Source organism: Thrips palmi, unplaced genomic scaffold (genome assembly GCF_012932325.1).
Source record: "Thrips palmi isolate BJ-2018 unplaced genomic scaffold, TpBJ-2018v1 HiC_scaffold_8, whole genome shotgun sequence".
NCBI lineage: Eukaryota > Metazoa > Arthropoda > Insecta > Thysanoptera > Thripidae > Thrips > Thrips palmi.
Window position 1 is genome coordinate 11,142,269 of NW_023144635.1, and position 13,230 is coordinate 11,155,498.

The window sequence follows — 13,230 nt, forward strand, 5'->3', positions numbered from 1 at the left end:
GGCCCTGACGGGGCCGGCGGCGTCGTCAGGTGCGCGCCGCGCGTCGGCGGTCCCCTGGGGACACCTCAGAGGGTTTGGCCCCGCGGGGGTGCGGGCCGGGCCGGGCCGGGCCAGGCCGGGCAGGCTTGGGCGTGAGTGCACCACCTGATGCACCGGCTGCATTCGATAGCGCACCTTTGTGTGACACAAACCTCCGCCAAGGGCAGATTTTTCGGTTCCCTCCGGTTTTTTCGCAATTTGATTCAAATTACAATTTTTCACATTTTTCTCGAGACGCATACGTCCGTACAACTGATGGAATTTTAAATTGTCTTTGTCCTCAAAAATCAAGAAAACTATGTTCGTATGGGTAAATGTATCAAATTTTCATAATCTTGATGTTGATCGCGGAAATTTCATCCCTTCCCCGCTCTTTGCACTGCCCGCAATCTATCCGCTAAAAAGGCAACTCTCCTTATAAAGACGTTACATCCGACACGGCTAGTCGCTAGGCTAGTCGCTAGGCTAGGCGGATAGGCTATTGACGTCCTCCCCTAAGCCGGTCCGCTCAATGGCTCGACAGGCTGACTCCCGGTGACGCGCCGAGTAATCCCATTTCATGGCTGTCCTCTCGTACAAACGGGCAGCCGGCAGCCGCCTGGCACTGGCACACTGGCAGCCGCCTGGGACGCGGATATTTGTTTACTCGGAAGGGTCCTCTTGTCATCATCGCGAAGGTGCAAGAGGTTTCGCACTTTATGCTTCATCTCTATTAGATTGCAGTCATCTTCATTTAGTTTTGTGCGGAGGGCCTATAGGCTAAATTCGACGAAATTTGAAGTTTTCAGAGACTTGTCGATGTTTTACCAACTTTGCGTGGCCGGTTCTCTCTGTAATCGGTCCGGGCCTTGTTCCCGAGGCGGGGCATGAACGGGCACCAGCAAGGGCCACAAGTAACATCAGTCTGTCACGATTTTCCTAGCTGCATGCGGCGGTGAAATCTGTTCCTTTCTTCAATCTGATGTCAAAATCGCGCGCCAACTGCACGGGCAGCCCCACTGGATTCCGGTGCACTGGAGTGGCCCACGGGGGCGGGGCGGCGGGGCGGGGCGGCGGGGCGGGGCGGCGGGGCGGGGCGGCGGGGCGGGGCGTCAGTTCGGGCTGCCAGGACCCCTGCGAAGCCAGAGGGCTGACTTTGAACGGCGCGCCCTCGTCGCTCTGTCTCTCTCGCACCCACGGCGCGCCGCGTGCGGGTGCGAGAGAGACAGAGGCAGAGGTGACGAGGTCCGGGCGCGACAAGGCCGCGCGTCCTGCCGAGCAAATTGAGTGAGCCACTTCAAAGTTGGCGTGCCGTGTGCCGTGCAGTGTGCCGACGGCCGGCAGTCCTTTCGACCTCGATGGGGACCTCGACGGGGGCGGGGCGGAGCACGGCGGCGGCCTTTGCGGCGGCCTTTTGCGGTGCCCTTGTCGCGATTGTGCCGCCGTCCCCGAGACCAGGACGACCAGGACGAGGAGGGCGCCGCCGCGGACGCAGCCCCCTGCACTGCGAAGTAGAGCAGCCGCCTCCGGGCGGACCCCCTGCGAACGCAGCCCTGCTGAGGCTGTGTAATCAAACATTGCAGGACGACTGGTGTGCTGACAGTGACAATGTCACGGGTCCTTGACGCGCCGACGGATGGCCGAGTGTAGGTGTGTGTGAGTGTGTGTGCGTGTGTTGTTTGCTCTTGTGTTGGACCACGTCCATCCGGCCATGATCCGAGGCTCGCAGTTTCCGCAGATGTCTCAAATAAGAAAAGGATTTCCTCTCGGGAAAAAAGGGCAAGCTTCTGGTTTGGGCCGCCTTTTCGGGTCGCAAAACTGCCTGCTATTTTTAGCAGCGTCCCCCACTTTGCAGCGACGCCTCGAAGGAACTACCGCGAATCGATTACAAGGCGCTGGTTATCGATCTCATCTGGGGCGGCGCGCATAGTGTCTTCATAACTTTTAACCCCCGCCCCGCCCCCGCGGCCCGTCCGCCCGGCTTCGCCTCGCCAACTTTTGTGACCCCAAACGGGAGCATTCCGGAGGGCGCTGCGAGGGGCGGGGCGGGGCGGGGCGGGGCGGGGCGGGGCGGGGCGGGGCGCGGCCACGCGCGCCTCGAGACGGCACGGCAGCCGAGCCGCCCCCAGCAAAGAAGACACAACGGAGACGGGGCGGCGGCAGCGGCGGCCGAGTTGTGATCTCTTGATTTCCACGTTTCATTTCTGGGAAAGCTTGTTTGTCGGTGCGGCTGTGCTGGCGGGGCGGGGCGGGGCTGCCCGGCGCGTGTAGGGCGAGGGGGTGGGTCTCTGCGGTCGTTTGCCGCTGCCCGTGCTCTTGTTTGTTGACGGCCGTGTTGCCGTGCTGGCCGAGAAGAGCGCGAAGCAGAGCGCTGCCCGCGGAGTCACACCTTTCCTTCCGCGTCGCCAACAAGTCTGCCGCGTGGATCTTCGCTCCAACCCACCGCGACGCGGCGACGCGGCCCGCGGCGCGACTTTTGGACTCGTCGGTACTCTCTCTCTCTCTTTCTCTCTATCTCGCCACCGTGACCGGTCTGGTGGTCGGGTAAGCTGCTGACGCTCTCAATGTAAACCAGCCGATTGCTTTGAAACAGAGGCAGGGGAGGGGAGGGGAGGGGAGGGGAGGGGAGGGGAGGGAGGCTCCGCGCCGTAAAGTGGCCGAGGGGCTGGAGGGGGCGGGGCTAGCGGCGGAGCGCGGCGAGCAGAGGGTAGGGTGCCTCGCCTCGCCCCATTCCTCGCCCCTCTCGGGCCTCTCGCCGGGTTCAATTGGGGAGGGTAGAATAATCACCATGCACGGGAGGGGGAGGGGAGTGACGAGGGAGGGGAGGGGCGCGGTGGGGTTAAGCGGGCGCGTTCAATTTCGCCCGCCTGCAGTGTCTCAGAGAGATGAGGCGGTCGCGCCGGCCCGTCCGCCCTACGTCCCCCTCCCCCTCCCCCTCGCCTCGCTACGCCCCGCCACTGCCTTCGAGTGCGTACGCCCGTGTGCAGTGTACACCGCGCGGCTGGCCGCTCGTGGGCACCGCAGACGGATTCCGAGGGTCGCGTTCGTCGCAGTCTGTCTCGCTCCTATACGAGACGCCCTGTGAGTGCGGGAGAGACAGAGCGATGAAAGCGTCTCTCTGAATAAGTCTGCTGCCGCACTGCGGTCAGAGCGTCGTACCTTTGGGTCACTGTCGGATAAAGAAATGTTCTCGGCACCATCCACGCAAATGTTTTTTGAAATATTTTGATTATATTTAGTCCATATAATGCACATGGTCGTCATGCTGTACATAATTATTTAATAAAATTACTACTATCACATATGAGGTGTCGCTGCTGCTGCTGCGATGCAGCCCGGCTCGGCCTCCTGGTCGTCAGTCCATGTCGCCCCCGCCGAAATGAACTCTCGCGTCCGCATGCACACTCAAGCACCCACACATACACACACACGCAGATCCACACACACACACACATACATACATACACACACACAATGTTAGCACGTGACTACGCCTCCCGGCCGCGCCGAAGCCCAACATGCTGGTGGTCGTCTTGATGTCAGTCTGATGCGGTCAATCGATGACCAGTTTCCGGAAGGATCCTTCCACCGAGGTGTCCTGGATGAGCACGGAGGACTCCTTGAGCTTCTTCAGCCTCTTGGTCTCGTCCGACTTGCTCACCTTCTCCTCCTCCTGGAACCACTTCTTGTAGGACTCCAGCTTGCGCCTCCACGCGTCTGCAACAGGGGCGAAAACAGCCTCAGTTCACAGGAAACTTTTTAAAAGTAATTTCATTTCTCAAATTTTTTCAATTTTCAAACTGTTTTTCGAAAACTTTTATACTAAAAAAAATTGTACTTGTACAAACCATTGAGCTCTAGGAACGTGCCCGCCTTGCCACCGTACTCCTCGGGGAGGATGTCTTTGTTGACGTAGCGGTGCAGCTTCTCGAGGTTGGAGTGGAAGAAGAACTGGAAAGGGAGCGTGGGTGGGGTAAGTCGTCAGTCCAGAACTTCAAAAGAGCTAGAATGGCCCGTCGCCCGTTCGGCCTGCTCCTGGAACCTAGAACCATTACCTTCTTGACGAGCTTCTCCTTGAGGAGCGGCGTGAAGGCGGCGGCCACCTTGTCCACGAAGGTGCTGCAGTTGGTGAAGTGGACCTGCGGCGGGAGAGTCACTGGATTGCCCTCGAGAACGACAAGAACAACGAGAACCTCCACGACGCCGCGGACCATGAGGCAGGCGGCGCACAGTGGGCCAGAAGACCGGTGGAGGCGGCCAAAACTCTAGACGCGTTTTGAGCTCCAGAGTCGCTAAATGGGACTCGAACCGAACGTGTGACCCCACCAATGGATTGCTCTCCGAACGAGGAATCCATTGGTGGGGTCGCACGTTCGGTTCGAGACTTGTTTAGCGACTCTGGAGCTCAAAACGCGTCCAGAGTTTTGACCGCCTCCACCGGTCTTCTGGCCCACCGTGCGGCGGTCCGGGCGGTGCCGCGCGTGGAGCGCCGCGCGGCCGAGGGTAGGCAGCCCATTCGACTTGCGCGCCGCTTGGGTTGCCAGCCTGCGGCCGGCCGGGCGCTCACACCATTACCATTACCACTAAGGGCCAGACCACACGTGGTCGTACCGCCAGCCTCGCCTCCTTCCCCAACCCCGTCTTGGCCATGCTTCGCCACCACGTCCACCCCCTCGCGCACTCGGCGCCCTCGGCGCACTCACCTGGTGCAGGCGCAGCGGAAAGGCGTCCTGCACGCACAGCATGGACTTCCGCACGCCGGCCAGGGTCGGGGAGCAGCGCGCGAAGTGCTGCAGGGTGAAGTTCTGCAACACAGAACACGTTATCCGCAACATGCCACGCCGCGGCCGTGGCACAGTGGGCCAGAGGACCGGTGGAAGTGGACAAAACTCTAGACGCGTTTTGAGCTCCAGAGTCGCTAAATGAGACCCGAACTGAACGTATGTCCCCACCAATGGATTGCTCTCCGAACGAGGAATCCATTGGTGGGGTCACGCGTTGGCTTCGAGTCCCATTTAGCGACTCTGGAGCTCACAACACGTGCGGGATTTTCGCCGCCTCCGCCGGTTTTCTCGCCCGCTGCGCGTGGCGTAGCTCAAGTCCCACCTGGAAGTCGATGATCATGATGTTGGAGAGGCACTTCTCCTCCTTGAGCCTCACGTCCAAGCACATGACGACGCGCTTGGTGATCTCCTGCATGTTGAACTTGTCCACCTCGACGTTGTTTAGCCGGAAGATGGTGACGCGGTAGCCCTCGGTGGTCAGCTTGGGGAGCACGAAGTACGACCTGCGCGAATCAAAAATAGTAAAAATAGAAATCGGCTTCGCCGTGTTTTCCGGCATTTCCCCGCTGGCCTGCCGGTTTGGCCGTGAACAGAAAGATCCTCGGTCCTGAAAACCAAACCGCGAAGCGCGGAGCGTCGCGTTGACGTCACAGTCCGAGCGCGACAGAGCGAGAGTGATGATGTCAGCGCCTCACCGCAGCGAGACACGTGTAACTCAGTGGCTAAGAGGGCCAGACTCCGACGGGCACGGTCGACGGTTCGACACCCCGTCCGGGTGAATCGTTTCTACGAACCATTTCTTAAAATTGTCATCCCAAGTTTTGCTTTCCGTTTTCATGAAGAAGACAGGCTTCCCTTCCGCAGGGGGAGGGGGAGGCGGAAGTCTGCGCGCAGTGCCTGCGGTGGCGGCTGGCGGCGTCCTCGTCCTCCGCGGCCTCGCCCTAGCCCTTGTCGAAGCTGGGCTGGGCCGGGCTAGGCCGGGCGACACCGCAGACTAGACGCCTCCAAGCCAAACGCCGCCCGAAGCGCGAAGCGCCCGGAAGGAGGCGATCTCTTTCCCTCTCTTTCCCATTCTCTCTCTCTATCTTTCTCACTCTTTCTCCTGCCGCTCGGCAGAACGCGGCGAAACGCGGCGAAACGATGAAGTCGAGTCGCACGGCCATCGACCTTCCGACGGCATGGCGTGGCATGGCGTGGCATGGCGTGGCATGGCGTGGCATGGCCTGGCGTGGCATGGCGTGGCATGGCCTGGCATGGCGTGGCATGGCATGGCGTGGCGTGGCATGGCGTGGCATGGCGTGGCGCGGCAGATCACTTCGGGTCCCCCCGCGGCCGCGGCCCCCCATGGCCCACCTGGACCCTGGACCGCGGGGACCACACCGAGGACAGGTGAGAAAGAGAGAGAGGGGGGGAAGGGGGGAGAGAGACTGTCCTTCCCTTACTCGCCCCGAGGCTTGATGCCTTCCCGTTTGCACTCACATGTCCCTGCAGTTGCGCTGCAGCTCCTCCGACGTGGGGTCCCTGCCGCTGAAGAACTCGGGGGCGGTGGCGCGCACGCGGTAGTACGTGTCCAGGACCTGCTTGGTGCGCTCCAGCGAGAACTTGCAGCCGTACAGGAAGCGCTCCAGCCGCTCGTCCTCTGGAAATCGAAATGACGGCTTCGGTAACCATTAGTTGACCACAGCTAGGACCGAAGTCGCGACAAAGTGGCAAAGTGCAAAGTTCATCACCGAGGTGTGAACCTGTCAGCGCGCGCGCGCGCAGAGACACACACACACACACACACACACACACACACACACACACACACACACACACACACACACACACACACACACACACACACACACACACACACACACACACACACACACACACAAAATCTCACACAGTCACATACACACACTTAACGAAATGGTTCGCTTGGAGTGCGTGCCGCTGTACTGTGTGGCCGTGCAGCCGTGCATTGCCGTTTTGCAACGCCATTTGGATAGCAGGATTATAATGGTCCCAGCCCTGTAGCGGTGTGTCGCGTGTCTGGGAGGAGAAAGTACGTGATCCTATATATCGGCCAGAAGAGGCGAGCAAAAAAATAATGGGATCTCGTTGACGTGTCGCGTATGAAAACGAAAACGAGAAGAAGAATAGAAAAAGAAAAGTAATTTTTCTTTGTTTTTGATCGGCGGTCCGCGTCCCGAACCAACATACGAAAAACGAAGAGGGTTGATGAGACTGGAAAACAACCTGCCCGGAGGCGCGCTGTCGTTCTGCGATAGGCGAATACGTACACACAAGTCTCGATAATTAATGGAAAAAGGTAATAAATTTTTCTGTTTACCCATGTGGCTGGGGAGGTGGGGCTGCTTCTGTAGCCATTCGCGCAGCCGTTTGACGTCCTCCTTGGTGATCTGCGGGTCCTGGTACAGCTCTTGCCGCATCAGCTTGAGCTGCTCCGGCGTGGGTGGGTCCAACGACATTCTGCAAGGCCAAAAAAAAAGAAATAAAAACACACATTGGAAAGAACGTAACAACTGCTTTCTTCGGTTGTCTTCTTCCAAGGCGAGGCGGTGCAACATCGCTTCCGGCGGAGTTTGCCTAATCGGAGGGCCAGGCCTCGGCCGAGCCAATGTGACACCGCGCACTGAAGCGTGATGGGCGCGCACGGCATGCGGCTAGCCTCGCACAGACCTCGAATTCGGTTACGTCGTCAGGGTGGTGCACACTGTGAAAATTTGAGTCATCACTTGATGACAATTTCAAGGCTAATTTTCCTTACAAGGATGTCATCAAGTCAATTTATGACATTGTTGTCACGCCCATGCAATAAGTATAGGAGCTTTGATGAAAATGTCATCAATTTGTGACGAGATTGTCATCACTTCAAAGTGATGAAAATGTCATCCACGTTTTTGTCATAAAGTGACAACAAATTTTCTCAGTGCACTCGGTGCGGTGCACTCACAGGAGAACCGACGGGGAAAAACCCCGTTTTTCTGGATAAAGTTACGAAGTAAATTGGTCATACCGACTTAAAAAAAAAATACTCAGCATTAATGAGGAAAAAGTGAGTCTGTAATGGGCTGCACGAGACCTCGCATGTTGACACCCCGCGCAAGGTGATCCTCTTTCTTTCCCTTTCTTCGAGGCGGACTGCCGAGCGATCCAGCAGAGAGTCGTGTCGCTCTGTCTCTGTCTCGCTCATGGGGCTGGCCGTCAGGCTGGCCGTCAGGCTGGCCGTCAGGCTGGCCGTCAGGCTGGCCGTCAGGCTGGCCGTCAGGCTGGCCGTCAGGCTGGCCGTCAGGCTGGCCGTCAGGCTGGCCGTCAGGCTGGCCGTCAGGCTGGCCGTCAGGCTGGCCGTCAGGCTGGCCGTCAGGTGGCCGTCAGGCTGGCCGTCAGGCTGGCCGTCAGGCTGGCCGTCAGGCTGGCCGTCAGGCTGGCCGTCAGGCTGGCCGTCAGGCTGGCCGTCAGGCTGGCCGTCAGGCTGGCCGTCAGGCTGGCCGTCAGGCTGGCCGTCAGGCTGGCCGTCAGGCTGGCCGTCAGGCTGGCCGTCAGGCTGGCCGTCAGGCTGGCCGTCAGGCTGGCCGTCAGGCTGGCCGTCAGGCTGGCCGTCAGGCTGGCCGTCAGGCTGGCCGTCAGGGCTCTGGCCGTCAGGCTGGCCGTCAGGCTGGCCGTCAGGCTGGCCGTCAGGCTGGCCGTCAGGCTGGCCGTCAGGCTGGCCGTCAGGCTGGCCGTCAGGCTGGCCGTCAGGCTGGCCGTCAGGCTGGCCGTCAGGTGGCCGTCAGGCTGGCCGTCAGGCTGGCCGTCAGGCTGGCCGTCAGGCTGGCCGTCAGGGTGGCCGTCAGGCTGGCCGTCAGGCTGGCCGTCAGGCTGGCCGTCAGGCTGGCCGTCAGGGTGGCCGTCAGGCTGGCCGTCAGGCTGGCCGTCAGGCTGGCCGTCAGGCTGGCCGTCAGGCTGGCCGTCAGGCTGGCCGTCAGGCTGGCCGTCAGGCTGGCCGTCAGGGTGCGAGGGAGACAGAGCGACACGCCCCGTCGGTGCTGCCGGAATGCGGTGGCGGCGGTGGCGCCCGTGCGGCCCGCTCGGCCCGCTGGTGGGTGAAAGTGCCGGTGCCACAGTGTAGCGAGCTAATTGTCGCCAGGCCGCCGTCGACGCGCCGTTCGATGCGTGCCATTTTGCTTGCGGTACGAGCGACGCGATGCAATTGGAGCTTCCGATGCGGCCGTGGCCGTGGCGGGCGTCATCCTGGAGCCGGGGGGAAGGCCGCGGTGACGCCGGGCTACTTTGCGGCTTGCGACGCTTTGGCGCCGCCACGCCGCGCCGGCGCACGCGGCACGCACAGTGCCACGCACAGTGCCTCGCACACCGCAGCGGATTGGCTCGGCTCGGCTCCGTTAGGACGCAGTCGGCTGGGCTCGGCCGGTCGCGCTGCTCCACTCGAACCGGGGCGCATCCGGGCTGTCGCCGCTGTCGCACTGCCGTCGCGATGACGGAAACCTCAACGCTGTCCCAGACCCTGAATTTATTTTTTCGGATGAGGCCGCGCGACGCACTGTGACCTTTCCCGGCGCCGTCGTTCCTCGTGAACCCCGGGGACCCTGCCGTCGCGGACGCGTCCCGCGGGACGGGCACGGCGGGGCGGTGGCGCGGCGAGCGTGGCGCGGGACGGTGGGGCCCGCTCCGCCTAGGTTCGCCTGGCTTCGCCCTGCCCTGCCTCAAGGACGCGTCGGCAAACGAGTTTCGCCGGCCGTGGCAATGACCAAATGGCCGTGGGCAGAAGGTAAGGTGTCCGAAGGCCGTGCCGGGGCGTCGTCGTCGTCGTCTTCGTCTTCGCGTCTTCGCCTTCGCGGAGCTCTCCGCCGTGCACTCCGCCGTGCTCTGTGCCGCGTCAGTGTCGCCTACACTGCAGATAGTCGCCTGCGCATGCCGCCAGCACGGTCTCCAGCGATGGGTTTCGGCCATTCCTCCGACCCGGCCGCGCAGGCCGCGCACCGCACGGTTCGGGGTTCGGGGTTCAACGCACACGCGGACCTCCCGGCGGCGCGCGGCGCGGTGCCTGGCCACTGGCCGTGCCCCGGACTCTGAACTCAGATGAGTTTTAGTTTTTTCCTCGCCAAACGGTCCAGCGTCACACGACACCACGCACCGATTCCGACAGTCATTTCGCTCTGTCTCTCTCGCACTCATGGGGCGTCCCGTTCAGGTGCGAGAGAGACAGAGCGACGAAAACCACTCTCGGAGTCAGTCTGCAGGCGGACGAAGGCGAAGCGGGCCGAGCCGGTCTGCCCATTTTCTACCGGTCAGTCTCCTCGCGGCGAAGCGGCGGCCCGCTTTGGCACTTAGAGACGCGCGGATGTTTAGGAAACGAACTGGCCCTCATTCAATTCCATTCGAAAATGAAAAATCCGCCAAAAGATTAGAAAATTTTTGGATCAGCAACGTTTGATGTCCAATTTCAGTATTAAAATGTCATTATGTCGTAAGATGATTTTGTTCTCTTTTGCAAGCCTGCGGGCGCACTCACGGCGGCGAGTGTTTGGCGGAGTGCACAGCAAACTGACGCAACCTGGCGGCGTTAGCAGCGACACCTGAGTGTTTCCAACTTAACGCACGTTTTACGATCAGTCGACCAGGAGTGGCAATCTGGGTCGCCCCAGCAGCGGATTTCAAATCCAGGCGTTGGGTTCGTGCGCGAATTTTCGGCCAAAACCGCAAAAAGGGTCTATTAGTAGACCCGCGGGTGTCTCTACGAATGGCTCAGACCAAACTGTGACGTCGTGCCTCATGGTGGTCACGGGCTTGGGCGCGTCACTCCTGCAGGCTGCTTTGGAAGTCGCGACGTCTCTCTCCAACTCGCAGGTGCGAGAGAGGCAGAGCGACGACGAAACGCCACACGGAATCGCTGTGCAGAAGGAAGGCAAGCAGTAAGCCGGCGCGCACAGTGGGCCAGAAGACCGGTGGAGGCGGCCGAAACTCTCGACGCGTTTTGAGCTCCAAAGTCGCTAAATGGGACTCGAACCGAACGTGTGACCCCACCAATGGATTCCTCGTTCGAAGAGCAATCCATTGGTGGGGTCACACGTTCGGTTCGAGTCCTGTTTAGCGACTCTGGAGCTCAAAACGCGTCTGGAGTTTTGGCCGCCTCCACCGGTCTTCTGGCCCACTGTGGCGCGTCTTTCAGCCTTTGCAGTCTTTGCAGTCTTTGCAGCCTGCACCGCGTTCGCCAAACACTCGCGCTGCCGCGCTGCCCACTCGGCCGGGCTGCGTCCGAACGGCCCGGGCGGCGCGTGGGACACGCCACTGCTAGGGCAAAGCCAGCGTGTCACAGTCCGGCTTTCGGACGCGGACGCGACGGACGGAACGAGACGCGGAAATAATGTGACGGCTCGCGCTGCGCGGCGGCGCGGCTCTCCCAGGAGTCCCGGCACACTGTGACTCCGAGAGCCGTCTTCGTCGCGCTGTCTCACTCGCACTCACGGGGCGTGCTGTGCGGGTGCGAGAGAGACAGAGCGACGACGGCGACTCCCAGGATCAGGACGGCAGGACACCGCCGTGCCGGCAAACTTTGACAACAGACCGCGAGCGAGGATGCAGCGGGCGGCGCAGCGGCGACACGCCAAAAATAATTCTGTTTTCGTCGCGAGCCGCCGTCGTTCTGCTGGATGGATTCCGGGCAGCACTACTCTCGGTCGCTCTGTCTCTCTCGCACTCGTGGGCCGAACGGAGGAAAGACTTTGTCCAGGTGATCAACTTTGTTTGGCAGGGAAATTTCGACGGCCTCAGAGGGGGGCCACGCACAGTGGGCCAGAAGACCAGTGGAGACGCGTTTTGAGCTCCAGAGTCACTAAAGGGGACTCGAACCAAGCGTGTGACCCCACCAATGCATTGCTCTCCGAACGAGGAATCCATTGGTCGGGTCACACGTTCGGTTCGGAGCTCAAAGCGTGTCAAGAGTTTTGGCCGCCTCCACCGGTCTTCTGGCCCACTGTGCCACGCCCCCATCGCCCCTTCCCCTCTCCCTGGATCCACCCCTGCAGGGAGCACTGTCGGGAATCTGTCTTCCAGCTGCAGTACCGGCCGAACACGTTGGTATTATTGCAACAGGCACGCGAGGTAGCTGAGTGCACTGCCACTGCACTGCCACTGCACTGCCACTGCACCGGGGCCAAACAGGTCCTCATCGGCCTCGACAGCCTCGCCACCGGGACTGGAACGGCTGCTCCCCTATAAGTGCAACGACCAGCGCCGCCACCCCCAAAGCACGTGCGTGTGGCAACAGGTGTTATTATTGCCACACGCGTTTAAGACTCGGCAAAAAAAGGGGGTGGAGGATAGAAATATTTTAAAAATTTGACGGGAAGAAAAGGCCTTGTGTCAGCGTGTCGGCGAGTGCTCCGTGTCCAGCGATGCCCGGCCACACGCACCGCGACGCACTGTCCCCACCAATTAACATGCACTCTCGCTGGCCAGTGCGCCAGGTTGGCAGCGCTGTGCAGATAGCGTCTAAACTTGGGGGCACTGATCACGCCGTGCCTCACTTTTCAAGGCGCTGGAAAAGGCTGGCCAACTTCATCATCAGAAACGGGTCAGGCTGGCACTGGGTACTTAAAACGTCCGGGGTGCGGTCTGCGCAGGTCTGCGCGGCGCCTTTGGCCGAGGCTTTGGCCTTGGGCACTGCGTAGCACTGCGAGACCCTCGGGGCGTACACTGGTTCAGGGGCGCCGAGAGGGAACGGAAGGAGAAAACCGACCTCCGAATTGGCTCATCCGCTGGCACACTTGAAACCAAAACGTTCGCCATCCCGATGACTTTTCTCCTTGGCTGATGATCGCAGATTGACCTGAACTTGCTGGCCGGAACCTCTTTCGTTAGAACTGCCCAAACTGTTTACGGCTGCGTCCCGCCTCGACGTGCACACTGTACTCTTGGGAGCCATGCCCAGTGGGCGTGCTCGGCTCACCTGTAGTGCACGGTGCAGTGGAGGGCGTGCGGTGCTGCCGGGTGCTGCTGGTCGTCGAGCTGATGTAGCTGGCTGTGGCGCGCCACGGCTCGGACGTCGGGCAGGTAATCCGGGCCGCGCTCAGCACTGCAGCAACTACAATCACAGACTGGCCTGGGCCGCGGGGCCGCGGGGCTGCGGCGTGCCGGCCGGGGCCGACCGCGTGTCGCGGGGCAAGGCAGCGAGGCGGCACCGCGGCACCGCCAATGTGGAAGGCAGGGCCCGACGAGCCGCCACTCCCACTCCCCACTCCCTTCCTCCGTCTCTCTCTCGCCCGCGAGAGCACCCTCTCCGACTTTGCTTCCCATTTCTCTCGCTACCCTAAACCAGTCGCCAGTCCGGGCGTGGAGAGCAGAGGTCCTAGCAGGCAGTTAATGGATGGTCTTGTAGATGTGACATTGTCACAGACTCGTTCCTGGCGGTTGTTACTCGCTA

The 13,230-nt window shown here is 61.1% G+C and overlaps 1 protein-coding gene across 2 annotated transcripts; it reads right to left on the minus strand.

Annotated features, from left to right (window-relative positions):
* Positions 1-3,262: 3,262 nt before the first annotated feature.
* LOC117653564 (alpha-tocopherol transfer protein-like) lies at positions 3,263-12,892 on the minus strand. Of its 2 annotated transcripts, none has more exons than XM_034399341.1 (8): positions 12,757-12,892; positions 7,141-7,280; positions 6,282-6,441; positions 5,125-5,305; positions 4,722-4,823; positions 4,074-4,157; positions 3,867-3,969; positions 3,263-3,735 (listed from the first exon to the last, which is right to left on the minus strand). In XM_034399341.1, exons 2-8 carry the CDS (start codon positions 7,277-7,279, stop codon positions 3,572-3,574), a joined length of 933 nt encoding a protein of 310 aa, XP_034255232.1. In that variant the 5' UTR covers position 7,280; positions 12,757-12,892; the 3' UTR covers positions 3,263-3,571. The 2 variants fall into 2 exon arrangements, with proteins under 2 accessions (XP_034255232.1, XP_034255233.1); XM_034399342.1 differs by lacking the exon at positions 12,757-12,892 and adding an exon at positions 9,312-9,332.
* Between the last annotated feature and the right edge of the window lie 338 nt (positions 12,893-13,230).

Excerpts from the sequence above, each read along its gene's own strand:
- LOC117653564 (XM_034399341.1), bottom strand. The coding sequence starts at position 7,279 with ATGTCGTTGGACCCACCCACGCCGGAGCAGCTCAAGCTGATGCGGCAA. Across the intron at positions 4,824-5,124 it reads TCATGATCATCGACTTCCAG|AACTTCACCCTGCAGCACTT; the intron begins GTGGGACTTGAG and ends TCTGTGTTGCAG. Across the intron at positions 4,158-4,721 it reads TTCCGCTGCGCCTGCACCAG|GTCCACTTCACCAACTGCAG; the intron begins GTGAGTGCGCCG and ends CTCCCGCCGCAG.